Source organism: Dama dama, chromosome 7, assembly GCF_033118175.1.
Source record: "Dama dama isolate Ldn47 chromosome 7, ASM3311817v1, whole genome shotgun sequence".
Taxonomy (NCBI): Eukaryota; Metazoa; Chordata; class Mammalia; order Artiodactyla; family Cervidae; genus Dama; species Dama dama.
Window position 1 is genome coordinate 10439132 of NC_083687.1, and position 23378 is coordinate 10462509.

Sequence of the window (23378 nt, forward strand, 5' to 3'; positions counted from 1 at the left end):
AGCCCCTCCCGGCTGTCACCTTCCCAGGTTCCTGGACTACCTGTCCGACCTGTGTGTGTCCAATCACATCGCCATCCCCGTCACCCAGGAGCTCATCTGCAAGTGTGTGCTGGATCCCAAGAACAGCGACATTCTCATCCAGACCGAGTGAGCTGGCTGCACTGTCTCGTGCCCGCGGTTCAGTCTCCCCAGGGCTCCCCCCTGCCCGGCTCCCCGGCCGCCTCAGAGCTTCAGGCTAGAACAGGCTCTCCGCAGACACCAGCGCCTGCTGTGGGCCCAGCTCGGTGCCTGGCATGGTGTGGGGAGGGCGGGGCCGCAGAGGAGAGGGAGCCGAGGCCCCGGCCTTCCCGGAGCTCCTGGTCCGTCTGAGGTCCTGACCGCCTGGGAGCCGGCCGGCCCTCAGCGCAGCTCCGGGAGGGGAGGCCGGTGTGGCTGCAGTGTTGGGGCGGTAGGGCTCTGGGCCCCGCTCCGATCGATGGTGCCGCGCGTCCACAGGCTTCGGCCCGTGAAGGAGATGGCACAGTCCCACGAGTACCTGAGCATCGAGTACTCAGAAGAGGAAGTGTGGCTCACGTGGACCGACAAGAACAACGAGCACCACGAGAAGAGCGTCCGGCAGCTGGCTCAGGAGGCGCGGGCCGGCAATGCCCACGACGAGAACGTGCTCAGCTATTACAGGTGCCCCGGGTCCCCCCAGCTGGCCTCGGCCAGGCCCTGCCCTGGGACGAGCCCCAGAGGCTTCTGGGGGTGCTCCTGCCTCCTCCTTCACCCGCGAGGCCAAGTCAGGGTGACTGGGTGGCCCGGGGAGCATTTGTTGGCCTGAGGACAGGCTCAGCACAGTGGCCTGAAAGAGACCCACACCCGTCTCCCAACATCCATATTTTAAAAATAAGAACACTAGGTAACACTCATCAGACGCTCACTGTGTCCCCGGCACTGGTCAAAACACTTCACCCGATCACTCAGTTCAGCCTCACAACAACCCTGAGAGGTAGGGACTGTCATTACCCACATTGTAAAGTTGTGGGGGGCAGGTGTGCATGCGTGCTAAGTCAGTCATGTCTGACTCTTTGTGACCCTATGGTCTATAGCCCACCAGGCTCCTCTCTCCATGGGATTCTCCAGGCAGGAACACTGGAGTGGGTTGCCATGTCCTTCTCCAGGGGATCTTCCCGACCCAGGGATTGAACCCTTGTCTCTTTATATCTCTTGCATTGGCAAGTGGGTTCTTGACCATTAGCGCCACCTGGGTAGCACGCACGCAGCGCGCACCGGTCTTCAGCAGGCCCAGGCATGTGCTAGAAGCCCTTGAGAGCCCACCTGTCATGTCCTCACCGTCCTCCTTTCCCCACAGGTACCAGCTGAAGCTCTTCGCCCGCATGTGCCTGGACCGGCAGTACCTGGCCATCGACGAGATCTCCCAGCAGCTGGGCGTCGACCTCATCTTCCTGTGCATGGCGGACGAGATGCTGCCCTTTGACCTGCGCGCCTCCTTCTGCCACCTGATGCTCCACGTGCACGTGGACCGCGACCCCCAGGAGCTGGTCACGCCCGTCAAGTTCGCCCGCCTCTGGACCGAGATCCCCACGGCCATCACCATCAAGGAGTGAGCTGGGTGGAGGAGGGCGGGCAGGGCCCGGCTGGAGTGGGAGGACCCCGGGGACGCTCACGCCTGGCCACCTCCACCTCCTCCAGCTACGATTCCAACCTCAACGCCTCCCGAGACGACAAGAAGAACAAGTTTGCCAGCACCATGGAGTTCGTGGAGGACTACCTCAACAATGTGGTCAGCGAGGCCGTGCCTTTCGCCAACGAGGAGAAGAACAAGCTCACCTTCGAGGTGGGCTGGGGCTCCGCAGGATGCTGGAGTGGTCCTGCCCCTGGTCTCGGCCACCCCTGGGGTGGGCCGTGCGATCCGTGACCTAACTTCCCTCAGCGTTCCTGCCAGGGCGGGGAGAACGTGCAGACCACTGGGACTCCCCAGGAGGGAGGCTTCTCTCCTGACTCCCTGGAGAGGGCTGCCTCCTGGTCCACTCACCCTATCAGCGCAGGGCTGGGTCGCAGGCGGGAGCCCCCACCCCCTGCTTCCTGCATTTCTGCCCTGTCCTCCCCACAGTAGCCTCCTCTGCAGGCCGGGCTTCCTCGGTAACTCTCTGAGGTCTGGCGGCGCTGATCTGGGACCCTTGGCTCCGTGTCCAAGCCTCCCTGACATCCTAGCGACCGGACTGTCGATTATACCAATTGACTGTCAATTATACCAGCTGAGCCCGGCTTGCGCGGAGCGGGCCCCGCCCCCACGAGACCACGCCCCTTGCGAGGTCCCACCCATCACTGTTTTGGGCTCACGCTCGCATCGGTCCTGCCTTCTCTCCGCAGGTGGTCAGCCTGGCGCACAACCTCATCTACTTTGGCTTCTACAGCTTCAGCGAGCTGCTGCGGCTCACGCGCACTCTGCTGGGCATCATCGACTGCGTGCAGGGCCCCACGGCCATGCTGCAGGCCTACGAGGACCCAGGCGGTGAGACATCGCTCCTTGGCGCTCATCGGCTTCCCTTAGCAACGGAAGTCCTCTCCCATTCACCCTCCTGGGCATCCTGCCTCCTGGCTCTGCTGCCAGGGGACGTCTGGGGTCCCTGTCTCCTCCAGCCTTGGCTGGACCGGAGAGACCCTTTCTCTGAGCAAGCGCTGTGGAGACCCTGGGGTCTGGGCGAGTTGCCTTCCAATATATCCTGGTCTTGAGGGAGATAATGAGGCCCTGCCTGGGGAGCTCCGGGTCAGGTGGGGAGACACACCCTGTTATCCAGGAACAACCATTTGAGAGGAGACACAGCCTTGCTGTCAGGGAGGCATAAACTCATCTAAACAAAAAGCGCCCAGAGACTGACCCCAGGCTTTAGTGCAGTCCACACATTGTCCCTTGATCCCTCGTGCTCTGTAATAGCTCTTGTGATTTTTCCACTGGAGGATTCTCACTGATCTCCCCACACGGTTCACCTTTGCCCAGCCCTCCCTCCTTTTCGCAGATTTGGGAAAGCTCACCTCCCCCAGGAAGTCTCCCTAGGTTAGCCCTGCCCCTGCAGGGTGGCTTTGCCCTGCAGCTGACGGCGACAGAGGTAGACCAGGTGTCCCTGAAGTACACCCGCCGTGACCCCCTTGCTGCTCCCCACCCCACAGGCAAAAACGTGCGGCGGTCCATCCAGGGCGTGGGGCACATGATGTCCACCATGGTGCTGAACCGCAAGCAGTCTGTCTTTGGTGGCCCCAGCTTGCCTGCCGGCGCCGGTGCCCCCGAACCGCTGGATAGGAGCAGGTTTGAGGAGAATGAAGACATCGTGGTGATGGAGACCAAGCTGAAGATCCTGGAGATCCTGCAGGTGGCAGGCGCTCCGGGAAGAGGGTGGGGTGGGGGCAGGTCCGCGTGGGCTGGTGGGGTGAGCCCCCTCAAGGCACAGCCTGTCGTGCTGGGAGGCTCCACACGGAGCTGTTTAGCCCAGTGATTCTCAAATCCCTGACACAGAGGACAGAGGCAGTCAAGGGTGTCTGAAAACTCCTGTGTCCTCAGCCCCACCCCACAGTGGTCTCCCCTGCTCCCCTACATTCCTTGGTTCCCTCGGGCCCCTGGGAACCCCAGGGTCTGTTTGCCAGAGTAGAATGGGAGGACCACAGTCCTCTGGATCTGGGGAGCTTCCTTCCTATCCGTGTCCATGTCCAGCCTGGGAAGGAGCGACTGAGTGGGCCAGGATGGGGGGTGTCTGCCTTGTTCTGAGATACCACCCCCACCAGTGGGGCAGGAGCTGGGGACAGGCGCCCTGGACCTCCCTGGGAGGAGGAGTCTTTATTTATATGTTTTATTGAAGTATAGTTGATTTATAATGTTACTAATTTCTGCTGTGCAGCAAAATGATTCAGTTATATGTATGTATATACATTCTTTTTATATATTTTTCTGTTATGGCTTATCACAACATAGTAAATGTAGCTCCCTGTGCAATACAGTAGGACCTGTTGTTTATCCATTCTGTATATAATAGTTTGCCATATATTATCTGCATATATTATATATTATCTACATGTATTACATGTAATTATATTATATATAATGTAATATAATGTATAATATACATATACATATATTACATAAAATATAATCTGCAACCCCGAATTCCCACGCCCTCCCTCCCCCATTCCCCCCCCCCCCCCGGCAACTGCAAGTCTGTTCTGTCTGTGAGTCTGTTTGTGGTCCACAGGTAGGTTCCTTTGTGTTGGTCTGGTTTCCACATATAAGTGGTATTATATGGTGTTTGTCTGCTTGAGTCACTTCATTTAGTATGACAATCTCTATCTACATCCATCTATGGTGCTGCAAATGGCATTGTATCGTTCTTTTTTATGGCCAAGTAGTATTCTATCACACACACACACACACATTTTCTTTATCCATTCCTCTATTGATGGACATTTAGGTTGCTTCTTTGTCTTGGCTGTTGTGAATAGTGCTGCCGTAAACAGAGGTGCATGTATCTTTTTGAATTACAGTTTTGTCCGGGTGCATGCCTAGGAATGGGATTGCTGGATCATATGTGCCTAGGAGTGGGATTGCTGGATCATATGGCAGCTCTATTTGTAGCTTTCTGAGGAACCTCCAGACTGGCCTCCACGGCGACTGCACCAGCTTGCATTCCCGGGGGAGAGGAGTCTCGCTGCCTTGGTTGTAATGCCCCACGGAGTCCTGAACATCCGTGCGGGGCCTCCCCAGCGCTGGGGCTCATCTGGGGTGGCCCTTTACCCCTCCTGCCACAAGGTTGGCCTCAGACCTGTCCTCACCCCACCCTCTCCCCTTCTCCAGTTCATCCTCAACGTCCGCCTGGATTACCGCATCTCCTACCTGCTGTCGGTCTTCAAGAAGGAGTTTGTGGAGGTGTTTCCCATGCAGGACAGCGGGGCTGATGGCACGGCCCCTGCATTCGACTCCACCAGTGAGCCCCCGCCCCTCCCTGCACCCCAACTTCAGGCTGAGGCTGTGTGACTCGATGCACCACAAGGGGCTGCAGTCTGGGGCCACCTCTGGCCAGCGCCCCAGCCCTGCCCTCGTTTCCCAGGCTGCAAGGGCCTTTTTCCTCCCCATTGTCCCACTTACTCGCCCCAGAGAGGGAGCAGGGTGGGGGTCATCCCCTCCAGTTCCTAAATGGGGAAACTGAGGCCCACGGGAGGCAGGGACTTGCCCACGACCATCTCAGTGAGAGGCTGAGCCAGACCAGCTCCCCCAGCCAGGACCCCGCTCACGCCTTCAGGGCTGTGGGCCGCCCCATGGGCCCCTGCCCTGGGCGGTTCCGCCTCCACCCCTAGGAGAGGCAGGCAGACCTGTAGGGCCATGGGCCGCCCAACTGGTACCTGCCCTGGGAGGCTCCGCCTCCGCCCCCAGAGGCAGGCAGAGGGGCGGCCGCCCGGCCAGTGTGGGGGTGAGGGTGGTCTGGGCGTCACCCTGCTCCCTCTGCCTGTGCTCCCCATTGTCCTGCGTGCGGACAGCTTCCAGCCTCCATCTGCCCCCCCTTACTCCCCGCAGCCGCCAACATGAACCTGGACCGCATTGGGGAGCAGGCGGAGGCCATGTTTGGAGTGGGGTGAGGCCGGGGTGAGGCGGGGGGTGTGCGTGGCGTTGGGTGGGTGCTGAGGATGCAGGCTGGAGACCCTTCACTTCTCGGTTAATCTTCCTGCAACCCCTTAACCAGGCCCTGGGGCGGAGGTCCCCCGACTTTGTGCTCTGACTCTCCCTCGCCTGCCTAAACCCAGTGATACCAGGGCTCCTTGGGCTCCGGCATCATTCTGGCCATCCCCCTGCCTCTACTCAGGGCAGTTTGTGCCTGTTTATTTGTCAGGACCTGGGCCAGGCAGCTGGAGGTGCATCCCTGTGTCCACAGCAGGAAGGCCAGGCTGCTCTTCAGAGGGGGTGGGCGTCACTCCAGGAGCTGGGGGCTCTTAACTATTTCTTGGTGTCTGGTGAGGCCTTTGGCTCCCTTCCCAGGATGGAGTTTTTATTTTTTTTAATTTTTGGCACGCTGCGCAGCTTACAGAATCTTAGTTCTACAACCAGTGATTGAACTCAGGCCCTCGGGAGCACTGAGTCCTAACCACTGAACCACCAGGGAATTCCTAGAGTAGCATTTTAAAATTCAGAATGTAATGCACATAGGATGATTATTACAAAGGAAGTCAGTGGCATTGGGATGCAGTTATCAAAATATTGGAGAAAACAAATTTGAAGTGACAGTTATATATGTGCTTCTTTATTAACACATGAAATAACAACCCGCACCAGGGGTGTAATTAGTACCATTCCTTTGAAGTCGTGATGAATGTAAATGATATTTTGTAATTTTTGTAACAACTCTGAAGTGATGGGAAAACATCTGTGATTTTTTTATTGGTGACAAAGTCACAGGTACTGCTCATTTTTCTCACCGAAGGAAACACTACATTTTGGTGAAAAGAAAGATCAGCTTTCCCCCAATCTCTGTTCGCAGCCTGTGCCTCTTTCCGTGAATCCCTTGCGGGGTCTGTGGGTCCCCTGTGAGGCATCCTGGCCTCAGCTGCATCTCTGCAGAGCATCGTATGGACCTCAGGGGACACGGGGCTCCCCAAGGTGCTCACGGTGGTGGCTGTTTGCAAAGTTAGCAGGGGGACACGGTGCCCTGGCTGTCTGGCGGGTGGCAGGGAGCCTGCGTATCCCCCAACTGTCACACCGGCCTGCCTCCCCTCCCCCCTGCCACACCTCACACTTCCTCCCTCCTCGCAGGAAGACCAGCAGCATGCTGGAGGTGGATGACGAGGGCGGCCGCATGCTGCTGCGCGTGCTCATCCACCTCACCATGCATGACTACGCCCCGCTGGTCTCGGGGGCCCTGCAGCTGCTCTTCAAGCACTTCAGCCAGCGCCAGGAGGCCATGCACACCTTCAAGCAGGTTCGCCCCCACCCCCCCAATGGAGCACCCAGCCCTCGTGGAGGTGCTCCCACCTCCCCTGATGGAGCACCCAGCCCTCATGGAGGTGCTTCCCCATCCACCGATGGAGTGCCCAGCCCTCAGGGAGGTACTCCCCCCTGCCCCGATGGAGCACCCAGCCCTCATGGAGGTGCTCCCCCATCCACCAATGGAGTGCCCAGCCCTCATGGAGGTGCTCCCCCCTCATGGAGGTGCTCCCCCATCCACCACTGGAGTGCCCAGCCCTCGTGGAGGTGCTCCGCCATCCACCGATGGAGCACCCAGACCTCAGGGAGGAAGGCCTGAGGGGTCTTCCTGGGAGCCAAAGGGTCACCCAGCCCTGGCCACACACAGCGCTGGGTTGGGGGAAACAAGGATGGGGCAGCTTGAGATGCATCCCTGGGGTTTGGCCTTGCTGAGCTCCTTGCAGGTGACACCACCTGGAGTCTTGGCAGCTTTGATCTCTCAGCCTGACTCCAGGCCTTATGTCATGTCTTATGAGACAGCATATTATAGATTGCGAACTCTACCATGGGCACCTTTGCTATTTCGCATCGTGCCTGGCACAAAGTCACCTCTTACCAAGGGGACTGGCTCTGTCACTGTGATGTCATGCAGTCTTGACAGCTCCCAGTGAGAGGGAACTGGTGCTTAACAGGTGCGCCCGGTACCAGGCACTGAGCACCGGCCTTACATTCGTGGAATTCTCCAAGCAGCCTGACAGTGGGGTTTCGACTCTCATTCCCGCTTTTCAGATGGGGGAAATAGATGCCTGGGGGAGTTTTCCTCCCTTACCCACTGACCCAGAGCAAGTGAGGTGGTGACAGAGTCAGGGCTCAGGCCCTGTCACTCAGTGATGTCAGCATGCTTTGCTCTGCTGCCCTGTTCTGTTCTATGTGAACAGGTGACAGGCCACAGTAGCGTGTGACATGAGCCAGTGAGTAACTGAAGCCAGGTGATGAGATAGCTTACGACCAGGGATGCAGGGAAGTCTGTGGCCAATCAGGGAAAGCTTCCTGGAGGCGGTGGACTTAGAGCAGAGCCATAAACACCAAGTCAGATCTGGCTCAGTGGAGAGGAGCAGGGGTGGAGAGGAGAGGCCAGGAGCAGAGAGGCCTGGACAGGGCAGGTGCTGGCGTCTCTACGAGGCCGTGAACCTGGGGGTGCCCATCTCACCAGGCATGCTCGCGGTCAACCTTCAGGTGCAGCTGCTGATCTCGGCCCAGGACGTGGAGAACTACAAGGTGATCAAGTCTGAGCTGGACCGACTGCGGACCATGGTGGAGAAGTCGGAGCTGTGGGTGGACAAGAAGGGCAGCGGCAAGGGCGAGGAGGTGGAGGCTGGCCCCGCTAAAGACAAGAAGGAGGTGCGTGGGGTGTGGGGGCCAGGGCAGGGCCCCGAGGACCGGGCCTGGCTGACCCCGCTCCCCCGTCCCCCCAGCGGCCCACAGACGAGGAGGGCTTTCTGCACCCGCCTGGGGAGAAGAGCAGCGAGAACTACCAGATCGTCAAGGGCGTGAGTCTGAGTCCTGGGGGTGGGTCTGTGGGCCCCCTGCCCTGGACGCCCCATGCCGCCTCTCCCGCCTCCACTCCAGCTGGCTTGCAGGAAATCCTCCAGCATTCCCCGAGTGTTAAACACAGCCCTGCCAAGGTCCAGATGGAATTATTTTAAAGCTGAAGGAATTTAGTGAAATTCCACTTCACAGTCAAGTTGTTCCGTTGACTTTTGCAAGTGGAATTGGCTTTTCTGTGCTCGCAGCCTTGTTGCGATGATTGGGTTTGGTGGCCGCAGCCCCCTTCCCTCTTCCTGGCCCCGTGCGAGCTGAGGCTCCACTGTGGTTGGCCCCGGGGAAGCCTGAGGAAGTGGGCAGGGGCTCTGGGCTCACCCTCCCCGCCCCCCAGATCCTGGAGCGGCTGAACAAGATGTGTGGCGTGGGGGAGCAGATGAGGAAGAAACAACAGCGGCTGCTCAAGAACATGGACGCCCACAAGGTCATGCTGGACCTGCTGCAGATCCCCTACGACAAGGTGAGCCTGACCTCTGACCTCTGATTCCCCAGGGCTACTGCACCTGAACCCGGACCCAGCCCAAACCACACACTGACCCCGGATGCCGACCTGACCTGCCTCACCTGACCTTTTTACCTTTTTTTACCCAAATACCCAGACCCTTGAATCCAATCTTAGTATTCTTGACCTTTGACCTTCCACCCCTCATCCTGATCAACTTGAACTTTGAATTGACTCCAGCCTCACCCTGGTTCATGACCTTGACCCTAGCTTCTATTTCCCTCCCTGGGCTAATCCTCATCCTCCCAGCTTCATTTAAAAAAAAAAATTTTTTTTAATTTATTTGGCTGTGCTGGGTCTTCATTGCTACGTGGGCTTTTCTCTGGTTGCCGTGAGTGGGGCTGCTCTCCAGTAGTGCTGCTGTGGCCTCGCATTGCAGCGGCTTCTCTAGTGGCGTGCGGGCTCCAGGGTGCTCTGGCTTCAGTAGCTGCAGCACAGGCTTTAGTAGCTTCGGCTCCCGGGCGCTAGGGCACAGGCTCAGCAGTTGCGGAGCACGGGCTTAGTTGCTCTTTGGCATGTGGTATCTTCCTGATCAGGGATCCAGCCCGTGTCTCCTGCATGGGCAGGTCAGTCACCAGGGAAGCCCACTCTCAGCCTCACTTTAACCTCTGACCTTCAGCTTTGTTACCCTGATCTACGTTGACCCCAGCCTCCCCTTGACCCCTGACTTTCGAGTTTTCACCCTAGCCTTACCCTATTGTCCCCAAGCCCACCCTGGCCCCTCACTCCAAACATTGCCTCATCTCAACCATAGACCCCTTCCTATGACTCACCGTGATCTTGATCCGCCCCCAGGTTCGCCCCGACTCTTGACTCTGACACCCCCTCAGTGTTCACCTGACCTGACCCCTTAGCCTTGCTCCCTGACTCCAGCCTCATCTCAGCCTCTGACCCTCAGTTCTTCCCACCTCTGCGTCTCCTGACCCACCTTGAACCTGGCCACCTTGGGGTCCCAGTGCTGAGCCCTGACCCACCCCCGCCTGGGCACCCTTTCCCCTCCTCTCCGCGTCCAGGGCGATGCCAAGATGATGGAGATCCTGCGCTACACACACCAGTTCCTGCAGAAGTTCTGTGCGGGGAATCCCGGCAACCAGGCCCTGCTGCACAAGCACCTGCACCTCTTCCTCACGCCGGGGGTGAGGGCACGGGGTCGGGGCGGCGGGCGGGGCGGGACCGCGAGACCCCCCTCTCTGACGGCCGCCCCACCTGCCCGCAGCTGCTGGAGGCGGAGACCATGCAGCACATCTTCCTGAACAACTACCAGCTCTGCTCCGAGATCGGGGAGCCCGTCCTGCAGCACTTTGTGCACCTGCTGGCCACGCACGGGCGCCATGTGCAGTACCTGGACTTCCTGCACACCGTCATCAAGGCCGAGGGCAAGTACGTCAAGAAGTGCCAGGACATGATCATGACCGAGGTGAGGGCGGCCAGGGCGTGCGGTGGGCGGGTCACAGAGGGGCCCCGGGGCTGCAGGGGACACGGGGACAGGACTGAGGACAGTGAGGCTGGTGGAGTAGAACTCGGGCTGCGGCCTAATGGACCTGGGCCTGCGAGAGCTTAGGTGCCTGGTAGAATTCAGGTCAGAGGCCTGAGAGAACTCAGACGCTCATTCCTTCATTTGTCATTATTTATTTACAAATCATGAAGCACCTGCTCCATGCCAGGCGCCGTGTACCTGTGGGGGAAACCACTCCAGTATGAGGTCCGCGGGCAGGAGCCGCAGCGGGGGCAGGTCACAGCCTTTGTGCGCGTTGCCAGGGCCCCGGTGTCGGGCACATAGTAGGTGCTCAGTAAAGAAATGAAGACCAAAGGGCTGAGGCTAAATCTGGAACAGACATGCTCTCTGCCCTGGAGCATCTTGTAGCCTGGGGAGGGGCAGGGAGAGGAAGGAGCAAACACCAAAGGGAGACGAGGAACTTAATCAGTGAGCCGTGGGGTCCGGGAGTGCCGTGCGGTGTTCATTGCTGACTGCTATTATTATATTAACTGAAGAACAGAATTGCTGACACGAGAGGGACACAGCATGTGTTCCTGGAGGGTTTAAATTACAGCGGTGGAAGCACAGGGGAGGACCACATGAGTCGGGCTTGCAACGGGCTTCCTGGAGGAGGCGCCTCTGAGACAAGCCCAAGTGGGATTTCTTTCCTTCAGAGAGGAAGGAGGTCCTTCCTGGGTCTGGGGTTTGATGTCCCAGCTGATGGCAGAAGGTCTGAGATATTAGCTTAGGGCCCTGAGGGCCAGGAAACCCCAGACACTCAGGAGGGGGAGGGATTTCCTGCGTGTTGGGTGCAGGCCGGGCTCTGAGCCCGAGTCCTTCCCTGGGGAGGGCAGGTGAGGGCTGGGGCCCCGGACCTGCTGGACCGAGGGGCCTGACATGCCCTCTTCCCGCCCACAGCTGACCAACGCAGGTGACGATGTGGTCGTGTTCTACAATGATAAGGCCTCACTGGCCCACCTGCTGGACATGATGAAGGCCGCCCGGGACGGCGTGGAGGACCACAGCCCCCTCATGTACCACATCTCCCTGGTGGACCTGCTGGCTGCCTGTGCCGAGGGCAAGAATGTCTACACCGAGATCAAGTGCACGTCCCTGCTGCCCCTGGAGGACGTGGTATCTGTGGTGACACACGAGGACTGCATCACCGAGGTGGGGCCCGCGTCCGCGGCGGGCGGGGGGCGGCCACGGGGATGCAAGTGTGGGGGAGCCGGGCTGGGGCAGCCCCTTAGTCCTTCTTGGGCAGGGGAAGGGACGGGGCTGGGAGGTAGGGAGACGGAGGGGATGCTGGCAGAGGAGCCAGGGAAGGTCGGGCGGAAGCATGGACAGGGAGAGCCTGGCCGGGGCTGGGGTTGGGTGGTGGGTGCTGCTGGCGCCCTGACCTCCCAGCCCTGCCTGCCCAGGTGAAAATGGCCTACGTGAATTTCGTGAACCACTGCTACGTGGACACGGAGGTGGAGATGAAGGAGATCTACACCAGCAACCACATCTGGACCCTCTTTGAGAACTTCACCCTGGACATGGCTCGGGTGTGTGCCTGTGGGAGCATGGGCCTGAGCTGGCCTGTGGAGGGGGACCCGGCCGCCTTCGTCGTGGGGCGTGAGTGGAGAGGTCCCCAGGCATCGGTCTCTCCTACCCCAGGTTTGCAGTAAGCGTGAGAAGCGCCTGGCCGACCCCACCCTGGAGAAATACGTGCTGACCGTCGTGCTGGACACCATCAATGCCTTCTTCAGCTCCCCGTTCTCTGAGAATAGCACCTCCCTGCAGGTGAGCGCCTGCTGCTGGCGGCTTCAGAGTTGGGAGTGGGGAAAGTCAGAATGTGTATATTCACGTTTTCTTGCAGTGCGTGAAGATGCAGCAGCAGGATATGCACGTGCATCAGTTACCAATGCTGTGTAACAAATTACCCCCAAACCACAAACATTATCTCACAGTTTCTGTGGGTCGGGAACTACAGTGGGAACTGCCATAGGTCAGGAATTCCTAGATGCGCTTGGGTCCCGGGGTGGCCAGGGACACCTGGCAGCCCTTGTGCGCCAAAGACAAGGCGCGATGATACCATAGTGGCTGCGGAGCTGAAGCAGGGGGGTCGGATGCGAAGAATCTTCCAAGTTGGCCTTGCTCCTCTGCAGAAGAGCTCTAAGCTGTGAACAGGTGTTGGACTTGGATCTCTGAGAGTCACAGCCCCCCAGTCAATCCTCAGACTTGAGCCGGGTCACAGCCCCAGAACCCCTTGAGGAAGGAAGGAGCCTGCTACCTAATTCATAAAGAAACTCCGGAAGGACATGCAGGAAACCAGTCAGAGGGCTGCCTGTAGGTAGAGGGGCTGAGGGTGGAATAGGGATAATGTGTCTTAGAGTAGAAAGAAAGCGCTGGGTCCTGCCCTTCCAGCCAGGATGGGCTTGTTTGACACCTGGGTTTGGGCCTTCGGACCCCTCTGGGACTCGAGTGATATGTATCAGTTTTCCCCTTCGCTTATCGGCTGCAGGGCAGAGCATGGGAGAGTGGGGTGAGAGGATCACAGGTGGGGGAAAGACTCCCTGAAGTATTCCTTTTTGATTTTTACTTTATTATTTATTTCAGTTGTGCCATGTGACTTGAGGGATCTTAGTTCCCTAATCAGGGATCAAACCCTGGCCTTGAGCAGTGAAAGCAAGGAGTCCTAACCACTGGACTGCCAGGGAATTCCAAAAGTGTTCTTTTCTATAACCTTTTTGTTTAGAACCATGTAAATATTTCCCCTTTTCACAGCATTTAATTTATTGGAAATTTTTTTAAAGGAAGAAAAGGGTCAGCAATAGAGTTATAAGCCCCAGGCCTGGACCATGGGCAGTTCTCACAGGGCTGCCATGTACAGTTGGGCAGGTTGTGCACTGCTGAGAGGAAAGAGGGTGCCTTTTTCCAACTGGCACAAAGGCCCATGGTAGCTATTGGCGGTCCCTCTGCCCACACCCAGACTCGGTGAGCCTGGCCCCGGGGTGCAGGGCCGCCCAGGGAGGAGGGTGGCCGGACTGCAGCAGCAGGCACGTTGCCTCTTGCAGACGCACCAGACGATCGTGGTGCAGCTGCTGCAGTCCACCATGCGGCTGCTCGAGTGTCCGTGGCTGCAGCAGCAGCACAAGGGCTCTGTGGAGGCCTGCATCCGGACCCTCGCCATGGTGGGTGAGTGTCCTGGGGCGCTGGGCAGCCCCCACCACCGCTCCCCTCCCCTGCCTCCGCCCGGGGACGCCTGCCCTCCCAGTAAATACCTAATCCCCAAGTTTGTCGGTCAGCTGCTCCTAGGTGGTGCTCAGTAAGTCCTTCCTGGTGTCTGACTGGCATCGGGCAATCCAGAGAAGCTGTTTTCTGCTCTGAGTCAGTTCCCCAGAGGAGAGTGCTGGGGGATATCCCCAAGCAGAGCTTTTTGGGCTTACAAATAGTCTCAGGCAGGAGGGAGGCTGTAGGTTGTTAAGGAGGTGGGTAGAGTGGAGGGGATGGGTCCGCATGGAGCCAGGGTGGAAACAAGGAGGCAGGAACTCCCTCTTTTTATCCCCAAAAGGGAGGAGGGCACCTCGGTCCAAGTGGGGGCCATTGTGGGGGCCCCAGCACCCTTGGCCCTTGCCCCCCTGAGCCTGGCCCTTCTGGCTGAGCCCCTGCCAGCCCTCCAGCGCCCCGACCCCTCTCCCCTCAGCCAAGGGCCGGGCCATCTCGCTGCCCATGGACTTGGACGCCCACATCAGCTCGCTGCTCAGCAGTGGCGCCAGCTGTGTGGCTGCCTCCCAGAGGAATGCCTCCAACTACAAGACGGCCACGCGGGCCTTCCCCCGCGTCATGCCCACCGCCAACCAGTGGGACTACAAGAACATCATCGAGAAGCTGCAGGTGGGCGGGGGGCTGTGCTTGGGCTGCGTCCTTTCTGGACTGTTCACGCCCCACCCCCCGGAGGGAGCTGGCTAGCTTGTCCCGTCCTGGGGGCCGCCAGGGGCAGGGGCCCCATTCCAGGGTTGGCGCTCACCAAGGGGGCTGGGACGCCTCTCGCTTGAGATAGCACCTTCGTGTTTTGTCTCACCCTGTACACTGTCTCACTGGCTTCCCGACGGGGCCAGTGTGTGTTACTGTCCTCCTGTGGCAGAAGACTGAGGCCCAGGGAGGGCGAGGGGCTTGCCCAGGTCCTCACAGAGCTAGAGGAGGGGCTGGGGGAAACGGCAGGGTGTGCCGCGGGCTCTGCGGGCCCAGGGCCCTCAGACGAGGGCGGTCAGTCTGTGGGTCCTATGGTGCTGGGGTGAGGGGAATGGTGGTCACGCCCCGGTCATCCCTTGGGCCTGGGCGGCCTGCAGCTCACCCAGCAGTGACCCCGCCTTGCCCACCGTAGGACATCATCACTGCCCTGGAGGAGCGGCTGAGGCCCCTGGTGCAGGCTGAGCTGTCCGTGCTGGTGGACGTCCTGCACTGGCCTGAGCTGCTCTTCCTGGAGGGCAGTGAGGCCTACCAGCGGTGCGAGAGCGGGGGCTTCCTGTCCAAGTGAGTGCGATGCTGGCCCAGGGCCCGGGGGTGCAGGGGCGTGGGGAAGGCCTGGGGGGTCGGGGGCAGTGGCCGCGCTGGTGGTACGGGTCTGCCCCGAGCATGGCCCCCTCCGCTGTGGCCAGGCTGATCCAGCACACCAAGGACCTCATGGAGTCGGAGGAGAAGCTGTGCGTCAAGGTCCTAAGGACGCTGCAGCAGATGCTGTTAAAGAAGACCAAGTACGGGGACCGGGTGAGTACCTGGGGGGCTGGGCACCGGGCGTGCTGGCCATGGCGGGGTCAGGGCCAGGACTGCCGGGCTGGATGGTAAAGGGTGGGACGGCCATCGGCCTCACTCTCTTCCCCGCAGGGCAACCAGCTGCGCAAGATGCTGCTCCAGAACTACCTCCAGAACCGGAAGTCCAGCACGAGGGGGGACCTCCCAGACCCCATGGGTGCCGGTCAGTCCTGTGTCCCCGCTGCCAGGCCTCTGGGGACGCCCCAGGCCCTTCCTTCCCCTCCCTCCACACTCTTCCCTAAGCGAGTTCCCCGCCTCCAGGCCTGGACCAAGACTGGTCAGCGATCGCAGCCACCCAGTGCCGGCTGGACAAGGAGGGGGCCACCAAGCTGGTGTGTGACCTCATCACCAGCACCAAGAACGAGAAGATCTTCCAGGAGAGCATTGGCCTGGCCATCCGCCTGCTGGACGGCGGCAACACCGAGATCCAGGTGTGCGGGGGCAGGGCTGCAGGGGGCTCGGAGGGCAGTGTGCCAGGCGCTGAGGCCCTGTGGGCGGGCATCCAGCCCCAGGGGGCAGTGTGAGTCCGACTACTCCGAGGCTCTGCCTCCCGTGTCTGCTCTGTGTCATGTGGCCGTCTTCCATCCTACACCCCTGCCCTGCTCCATCCTGGGCCTGCTGCCCACCATCTCCGCCCCAATTACGTCCACCGTTCTTGCCTTTCAGCCTCTGCCCAGGCCTCCTTCCCTGCCCTCCCACATGCTCTTTAGCCTTTGGTATCCAACCAAAACCCTGCTTTCTCCAGAAGCCCGCTGTGATGGTCTTATCTCTGTTCATTTATTCCTTCATTCATTCTTCTGATAAGTCTGTGTTGAGTGAGCACCTTCTGTGTGCCTGGCAGTGTTCTAGGCTCTAGAATAAGAGCCAGAACCTATGTTCCCTTAGTTCTTGTATCCTAGTTTGGGGACAGCAGTCCCTACCTGCAGTCCCCATGTAATACGGAGAGCATGCTGGATGGCGATAATGCAGGAAGGGGCTTCGGGAGTGCTGGGCAAGGGGAGTCTTGGGGGAGTCATTGGGAAGGCCCTTGGGAGGGGAATGTTTGAATGAGGACTTGGAAGTGAGGACGTGTAGAAGTGGGGCAGGCTGCAAGGGGCAGAGCAGGCTGCAGAAGCTGTGAAGGGGAAGTGGCTCCTGTGGCTGGTGGGGCTGGGGGAGGGGTGGTAGGCGCTGGGGTCAGGGAGATGGCAGGTCATCACGTGGCCTCGTGGCCCCCATGGGCCTGGGCCTGCCTCTGGGGAGATGGGGTAGCTGCAGGATTTTGAGCAGAGAAGGGACGTGACTTTGACTTCAGAGTGACCCCTCTGGCTGCTGTGTGGGGAACTGATGGGGGGCCAGAGCAGGTGCCAGTAGGCAGGAAGGTCATGCAGGCCTCCCGCATGGCTTGCTGGTAGAGGGTTGCTGGCCCTCCCCCTCTACCTCTGCTGGTCTTGACTGTCCCCAGCCTGGCCTCAGGCACAGGGCGCCGGGGCGTCTCTGTCTCCCCGCCTTGACCCTGCAGCACAGGAGGGAGCCTCCCGGGACCTCACCCAGGCCCAGTGCTAAGGCGCCCTGTCCCTCCATCTCCCCGTTCACCCCAGAAATCCTTCTACAACCTGATGACGAGCGACAAGAAGTCAGAGCGCTTCTTCAAGGTGCTGCACGACCGCATGAAGCGGGCCCAGCAGGAGACCAAGTCCACGGTGGCCGTCAACATGAGCGACCTGGGCAGCCAACCCCGTGAGGACCGAGAGCAGGCAGACCCCACCTCCAAAGGTCAGGCTCAGGGTGGTGAATGTTGGGCCCCAGGGATGCAGACTGGGGCGGGAGGCAAGGTGGGTGGGCCGAGTTGTGAGCGTGGGAACGGAGGGTGAGGGCGAGGGCCTGAGCGCTCCCAGCAGCGCCAGCCTCACCAGGCCTCACCCCGCAGGCCGCGTGGCCTCCTTCTCGATGCCCAGCTCCTCATCCCGCTATGCGTTGGGCCCCAGCTTGCTCCGGGGCCACGAGGTGGGCGAACGCGTGCAGAGCAACGAGATGGGCACATCCGTGCTCATCATGCAGCCCATACTGCGTTTTCTGCAGCTGCTGTGCGAGAACCACAACCGGGACCTGCAGGTGAGGCCCCGCCCCCACGCCCCGTCCTGCCCCGCCCTGCCCCGCCCTGCCCAGGGCTCAGCCCCGCCCCCGGCTCCACCCCGCCCCTCCCCGCGCCCCGCCCACTTCACGCCCCACCCCACCTCCCGAAACCTACCCCTACTCTGTGCCCCCCGTCAGCCTGGGCACCGCGGCATGTGGCTCCCAGGCCGGCGAGGCCCCCATCCCTGCCACCCACATGATCGTGGTCCCCAGGCGGGCCCTCCCTCCATGCTGAAGCGCTGCCATGCGCACCCCTCCCCACACTCTGCAGAACTTCCTGCGCTGCCAGAACAATAAGACAAACTACAACCTGGTGTGCGAGACGCTGCAGTTCCTGGACATCATGTGCGGCAGCACCACGGGCGGCCTGGGGCTCCTGGGGCTCTACATCAACGAGGACAACGTGGGCCTCGTCATCCAGACCCTGGAGACCCTCACCGAGTACTGCCAGGGCCCCTGCCACGAGAACCAGGTGAGCCATGGAGCCGCGTGTGGTTGCGCGGACGTGGGGGAGGACGGAGCAGGCCGGGCAGGGGCCAGTCCCAAGCCCTTGGAGCTGCCACGGGTTCTGAGAGGCCCAGGGCCCCGTGTCATCCTCACCCCTCCCTCCCACCAGACCTGCATCGTGACGCACGAGTCCAATGGCATAGACATCATCACCGCGCTGATTCTCAATGACATCAGCCCCCTATGCAAGTACCGTGTGGACCTGGTGCTGCAACTCAAGGTGGGGCCCGGGGCAGCCCACGTGAGCATGCGTAGGTGTGCCTGTGATGTGTGTGTGGAGTGTGCATGCTGGTATGTGATCTTAGCATTCTGTATATGGGTGCCGTGTGGGTATCATGTGTGTAAGCATGGGTGATGTGCAGGTGTGTGATATACATGTTTATTGTGCACACGAGTGCACGTGTGAGCAAACATGCTGGATGTACACTTGCTCTAGAAGCGGACATGCTCTGGGTTTTTCCGAGGGCCTCCGTGTCCATGTCTGCTACAAGCAGGTGGGCGTGGATGTGCTTGCCACAGAGTGGGGGAAGGTGGGTTGGATACACAGCACCCTTCTCAGCAAGCCCTGGGGTTCAGTGGGGAACAGGAAGGCCTTGAGACTTGTGGGCAAAGAGACTGTTACAGAGTAGTCAGTGAAGGGGTTGGGGGCCCTCAGACTGTGGCCTGTCTCCCCACCCCAGGACAATGCCTCCAAGCTGCTCCTGGCTCTGATGGAGAGCCGGCACGACAGTGAAAACGCCGAGCGCATCCTCATCAGCCTGCGGCCCCAGGAGCTGGTGAGGCTGGGCTGGGGGTCAGGGGGGGCGGTGGCCCAGGTGGGTGTGCTGGGCTGGCGGTCAGGGCCCAGCCCTCCCTGCGCCCCAGGAAGAGGTCACTCAGCAGGCTCTGCCCTGCCAGGTGGACGTCATCAAGAAGGCCTACCTGCAGGAAGAGGAGCGTGAGAACTCAGACGTGAGCCCCCGTGAAGTGGGCCACAACATCTACATCCTGGCGCTGCAGGTACCAGCCCCACCGCCCGAGCCCTGGCAGGTGGACACGCCCCTCGACCGCTCCCCATGACCCTGCTGCCCTCCCAGCTCTCCAGGCACAACAAGCAGCTGCAGCACCTGCTGAAGCCTGTGAAGCGCATCCAAGAGGAGGAGGCCGAGGGCATCTCTTCCATGGTGGGGGCCCAGAGGACAGTGCTGGGCGTGGGGCGTGGCTAATGCTGAGCCGGGGCGGGGCTTACATTTAGGGGCGGGGTTAGGCGGGAGATTGGCTGGGATAGTATCTGGGGGTGAGGCCAGGGGTTGAGGGTGGGGCTGAGGGCAAAGCGGAGACCTCAGAGCCCAGCTGGAATCTGGAATGGGGGCGGGGCGGGGGAGGGGGTGCAGGCTGAGAACCCATGGGAGCAGCCCTGATCCGGATGTAACCGAACAGCAGAGTGGGGACAAGGCTGCAGCCTGGTTCTGGGGCGGGTCTGGAAGCCTAGAGCAGGGCCTCAGGGTGCACCTGGGCAGGGTTGTGGAGGGCCCTGACTGTCCTGCAGGAGTCTCCCCTTTGGGGCTTGATCAGGTCTAGCTGGGGGTCACTCACCGCGGTGTAGCTCAGGGCAGGGCTCAGTCCCGGAGGCGGGGGCTGCCAGGCCTGACCCGGGCACCCCCACCCCAGCTCAGCCTCAACAACAAGCAGCTGTCACAGATGCTCAAGTCCTCAGCCCCGGTGCAGGAGCAGGAGGAGGACCCGCTGGCCTACTATGAGAACCACACATCCCAGATAGAGGTGGGGCCCGAAGGACCCTGGCCGTAATGAGGGCGGGGCCGCGAGCGAGGGCGGGTCGTGGTGAGGGCGGGGCCGAGACTCGGGGCTGACCGGGCACCGTGTCTGTCCAGATCGTGCGGCAGGACCGCAGCATGGAGCAGATCGTGTTCCCCGTGCCCGGCATCTGCCAGTTCCTGACGGAGGAGACCAAGCACCGGCTCTTCACCACGACCGAGCAGGATGAGCAGGGCAGCAAAGTGAGCGACTTCTTCGACCAGTCCTCCTTCCTGCACAACGAGATGGAGTGGCAGCGCAAGCTCCGCAGTGAGGACCCGCAGGCGGGCGGGCGGGCTGGCGGGCGGGATGAACTGGGCTGGAGCTGCTCACTGATGCCCCTGACGCCTCCCTCACCTGCTGGTGAGGGCTCCCCCCCTCCACCCCGCAAAGGAGGGCCCCGATCATGTTTTCCTCCTTGAGGCTGGTGGCCCCCTGCATGGGGTGGGCAGATGATATTAACCAAGGACTCCCCCTTCCCCTACCCCCACCTCTCCCAGGCATGCCACTCATCTACTGGTTCTCCCGCCGCATGACCCTCTGGGGCAGCATCTCCTTCAACCTGGCAGTTTTTATCAACATCATTATTGCCTTTTTCTACCCCTATGTGGAGGGTGCATCCACAGGTGAGGACATAGGGCTGGCAGTCAGGGGGCCCTGAGTCTTCCATGCCCCCCCCCCCCCCAACTCTGATGTGAGCAGGGGCTTGGGGCCAGCCAGGCTCCAAAGGAACTGGGTGCAGTGTGGGGAGCAATGCCCTCTGGGTTCTGCACCTCATCAGGGGGGCAGACAGGGCCCATGCTCTCTGTAGACAGTGCACACACATATAAGGCAGAGAACAGTTGGTAGCAGCAGCTGGAGGTGGTAGGAACACCTTCTCCAGATGCAGGTGTGATGGGTGGAGCCCTGCAGCCAGGTGACCAACTTACAGGGAGGGCTCCTGGAAAGGGGGAGGCTTCTTGGGGTCTGTGGGGTGGGTGGGCTTGAGTGAGCCGCCCTGTCTCTGTTCCTGGGCCCCCAGGAGTGCTGGGCTCCCCACTCATCTCGCTGCTCTTCTGGATCCTCATCTGCTTCTCCATCGCGGCCCTGTTCACCAAGCGCTACAGCATCCGCCCCCTCATCGTGGCGCTCATCCTGCGCTCCATCTACTACCTGGGCATTGGGCCCACGCTCAACATCCTGGGTGCCCTTAACGTGAGTGCCAGAGGACCCCAGCCCCCACCCCTCAGGGTTCATCACGCAGTCGGACCTGAAGCGGGCCTGCCTCCCACTGGCCCCTGCTCTGCCCCATCCCTCGGTCCCTGCGCCGGGATCATTACAGACCTGAGGATGGGACCACTCTGTGTCTCCTCCATCCTCCTGGACAGCTCAGGGCAGCAGACAGTTGGAGCCAGCCAGCCAGGAGCCACTTTGGAGCCCCAGCTTCAGGGCTGCTGGGTACCCGGTGTTGTGCACTGCCTGAAGGCACATTGAGGACATCAAAGATTTATGTGTTATGACAGTTTCCTGACAGCTAGAAGTAAAGTGCCTCAAGCAAGTGGGGGTACCTTTTCGTAGCTTAATCATCATAAAGGCCAAGGGTGTTCTTCTCTGACCTGTTCTCCTTTTCTTGCATCTTACTTTCTTTCTGGTGGCTCAAACGATGAAGAATCCGCCTGCAATGCAGGAGACCTGGGTTCGATCCCTGGGTCAGGAAACTCCCCTGGAGAAGGGAATGGCAACCCACTCCAGTATTCTTGCCTGGAGAATCCCATGGACAGAGGAGCTGGTGGTGGTCTACAGTCTATGGGGTTGCAAAGAGTCCGACACGACTGAGCGATTAACACTCACTTTTCACTTCTTCCTGAAGCTGGGGTCCCCCAGGGGCCTTCCACTATTCTGTCCCAGAAGCATTTCAGGGAGCCATGTCTGCCATGCTGAGCAAGACCAGCTTGGACCCACTCTCCTGAAGACCTGCTCTGGGCCCGGCCCCAGGAGTGGGGGTTCAGGGTGGGAGCTAGGGCGCTGACCCCTGCGCCCCGCACTTGCCCACAGCTGACCAACAAGATCGTGTTCGTGGTGAGCTTCGTGGGCAACCGTGGCACCTTCATCCGGGGCTACAAGGCCATGGTCATGGACATGGAGTTCCTGTATCACGTGGGGTACATCCTGACGAGCGTCTTGGGCCTCTTCGCCCATGAGCTCTTCTACAGCATCCTGGTGAGGCCCGGTGGGGGTGGGGCCGGGCAGGGAGGAGGGGCGGCTGGGGCTTCCTGCCGGTTGCTGGCCGTTCCCCAGGACCAGGCTTCTTGCTGCTGGGTTGGGAGGAGAGGATTTCCAGTGTCCTTGTCTGCTGGACCCAGCCTGGCCTTCAAAACCCTGATGGCTCCTCATGGTCCCGTCTCCCTTGTACAGTGGGGGTTCAAGCCTGGACTCTGGAGCCAGACCATCTGGGTTTGCATCCCAGTGTGGCCCCTCCTAGCTGTGTAACCTTGGGCAGGTTTCTTAACTGCCCATGCCTCGGTTTCCCCATCTGTAAAATGGATCATTAACAGCACCTGTCTTCCAGAATAGTTGTGAGGAAGAAGTGAGCTGCTGCACGACAGTCTTGTAGAGTATCCTTGCAGGTAGCGAGCACGCTGTGAGAGCTGGCCATCTTTCTCCAGCTGCATTTGATGCTCATTCCACCCTCATGCTTTCCCCTGGGCCCCTTCTTGGGCTTTAGGACTCCAGGCTCCCCAGAGATGTCTCCCACGATGGGCCCGTGGGCCTGGTTCCACCCGCCTGAGCGCAGACCTCTCTGGGGGGACGTGGGACCCAGCGGGAAGCAGGCAGCCTGTGGGTCCAGCGGTGTCCTCATTTCTGCTCCACAGCTCTTTGACCTCATCTACCGCGAAGAGACACTGTTCAACGTCATCAAGAGTGTGACCCGCAACGGCCGGTCCATCCTGCTGACCGCCCTGCTAGCCCTCATCCTGGTCTACCTCTTCTCCATCGTCGGCTTCCTCTTCCTCAAGGATGACTTCATCCTTGAGGTGGACCGGCTGCCCAGCAACCACTCCAGAGGTCTGGGGCGCCTCTCCCGGGTGGGGTGTGGGGATGAGAGGCCTGCACAAGCGGAGCGCTTATCCCGCCAGCCCCGCTGTTTCTCTTCTTGGGTTCTGGGTGGGGTCTTAACTCACACCAACCTGCCTCCCTCTTCCCTGGGACAGACTGTGGGGGGTGGGAGCGGCTTGAGTCACTCTGGTTTGCAGACCGTCTGGTTCAGGTTAAACTTGGTACTTGTGGGAGCTGCCCGTGTGCCAGGGCTGGGGATGCAGAGCCCCTTCCCTGTCCTTGGAGTGCAGCCCGGCAGGGGCAGGTATATGTAGACCCTTCACATGTAGACCCTTCCCCGACAGTGGGGAGCTGGTAGCATCAGGGCAGGCTTCCTGGAGGAGGTGATGCTGGTGTCAGAACTAGGGACATGATGAGGCCAGGTCCTTGGACCTCCTGACCTTGACCCTGTCCCCTCCAGACAACCCCCTGGGGATGCCACACGGAGCTGCCACATTTGTGAACACGTGCAGTGGGGACAACATGGACTGTGTCTCAGGAGTCTCCGTGCCTGAGGTCCTGGCAGGTGAGGGCAGTGTGTCTCAGGAGTCGGGTGCAGTGGGGGT

The 23378-nt window shown here is 60.4% G+C and overlaps 1 protein-coding gene across 2 annotated transcripts in view; it reads left to right on the forward strand.

Annotated features, from left to right (window-relative positions):
• ITPR3 (inositol 1,4,5-trisphosphate receptor type 3) overlaps positions 1-23378 on the forward strand; it is a 67192-nt gene that overhangs the window by 39309 nt on the left and 4505 nt on the right. For both annotated transcript variants that reach the window (XR_009693549.1, XM_061146459.1), the window contains exons 17-53: positions 28-147; positions 496-678; positions 1355-1606; positions 1696-1840; positions 2377-2518; positions 3175-3374; positions 4847-4976; positions 5564-5621; positions 6794-6959; positions 8180-8344; positions 8419-8493; positions 8880-9005; positions 10061-10183; positions 10264-10464; positions 11443-11694; positions 11946-12071; positions 12184-12309; positions 13584-13704; positions 14213-14403; positions 14894-15042; positions 15168-15276; positions 15394-15484; positions 15583-15752; positions 16902-17076; positions 17231-17415; positions 17708-17908; positions 18053-18163; positions 18624-18719; positions 18841-18942; positions 19020-19106; positions 19594-19704; positions 19815-20007; positions 20238-20363; positions 20759-20931; positions 21772-21936; positions 22590-22782; positions 23234-23338. Coding sequence is in view for 1 of the 2 variants with exons in the window: in XM_061146459.1 (XP_061002442.1) it covers positions 28-147; positions 496-678; positions 1355-1606; positions 1696-1840; positions 2377-2518; positions 3175-3374; positions 4847-4976; positions 5564-5621; positions 6794-6959; positions 8180-8344; positions 8419-8493; positions 8880-9005; positions 10061-10183; positions 10264-10464; positions 11443-11694; positions 11946-12071; positions 12184-12309; positions 13584-13704; positions 14213-14403; positions 14894-15042; positions 15168-15276; positions 15394-15484; positions 15583-15752; positions 16902-17076; positions 17231-17415; positions 17708-17908; positions 18053-18163; positions 18624-18719; positions 18841-18942; positions 19020-19106; positions 19594-19704; positions 19815-20007; positions 20238-20363; positions 20759-20931; positions 21772-21936; positions 22590-22782; positions 23234-23338 (5444 nt within the window). In the remaining variant the exon portion in view is untranslated. The remainder of the gene's footprint in view (positions 1-27; positions 148-495; positions 679-1354; positions 1607-1695; positions 1841-2376; positions 2519-3174; positions 3375-4846; positions 4977-5563; positions 5622-6793; positions 6960-8179; positions 8345-8418; positions 8494-8879; positions 9006-10060; positions 10184-10263; positions 10465-11442; positions 11695-11945; positions 12072-12183; positions 12310-13583; positions 13705-14212; positions 14404-14893; positions 15043-15167; positions 15277-15393; positions 15485-15582; positions 15753-16901; positions 17077-17230; positions 17416-17707; positions 17909-18052; positions 18164-18623; positions 18720-18840; positions 18943-19019; positions 19107-19593; positions 19705-19814; positions 20008-20237; positions 20364-20758; positions 20932-21771; positions 21937-22589; positions 22783-23233; positions 23339-23378) is intronic.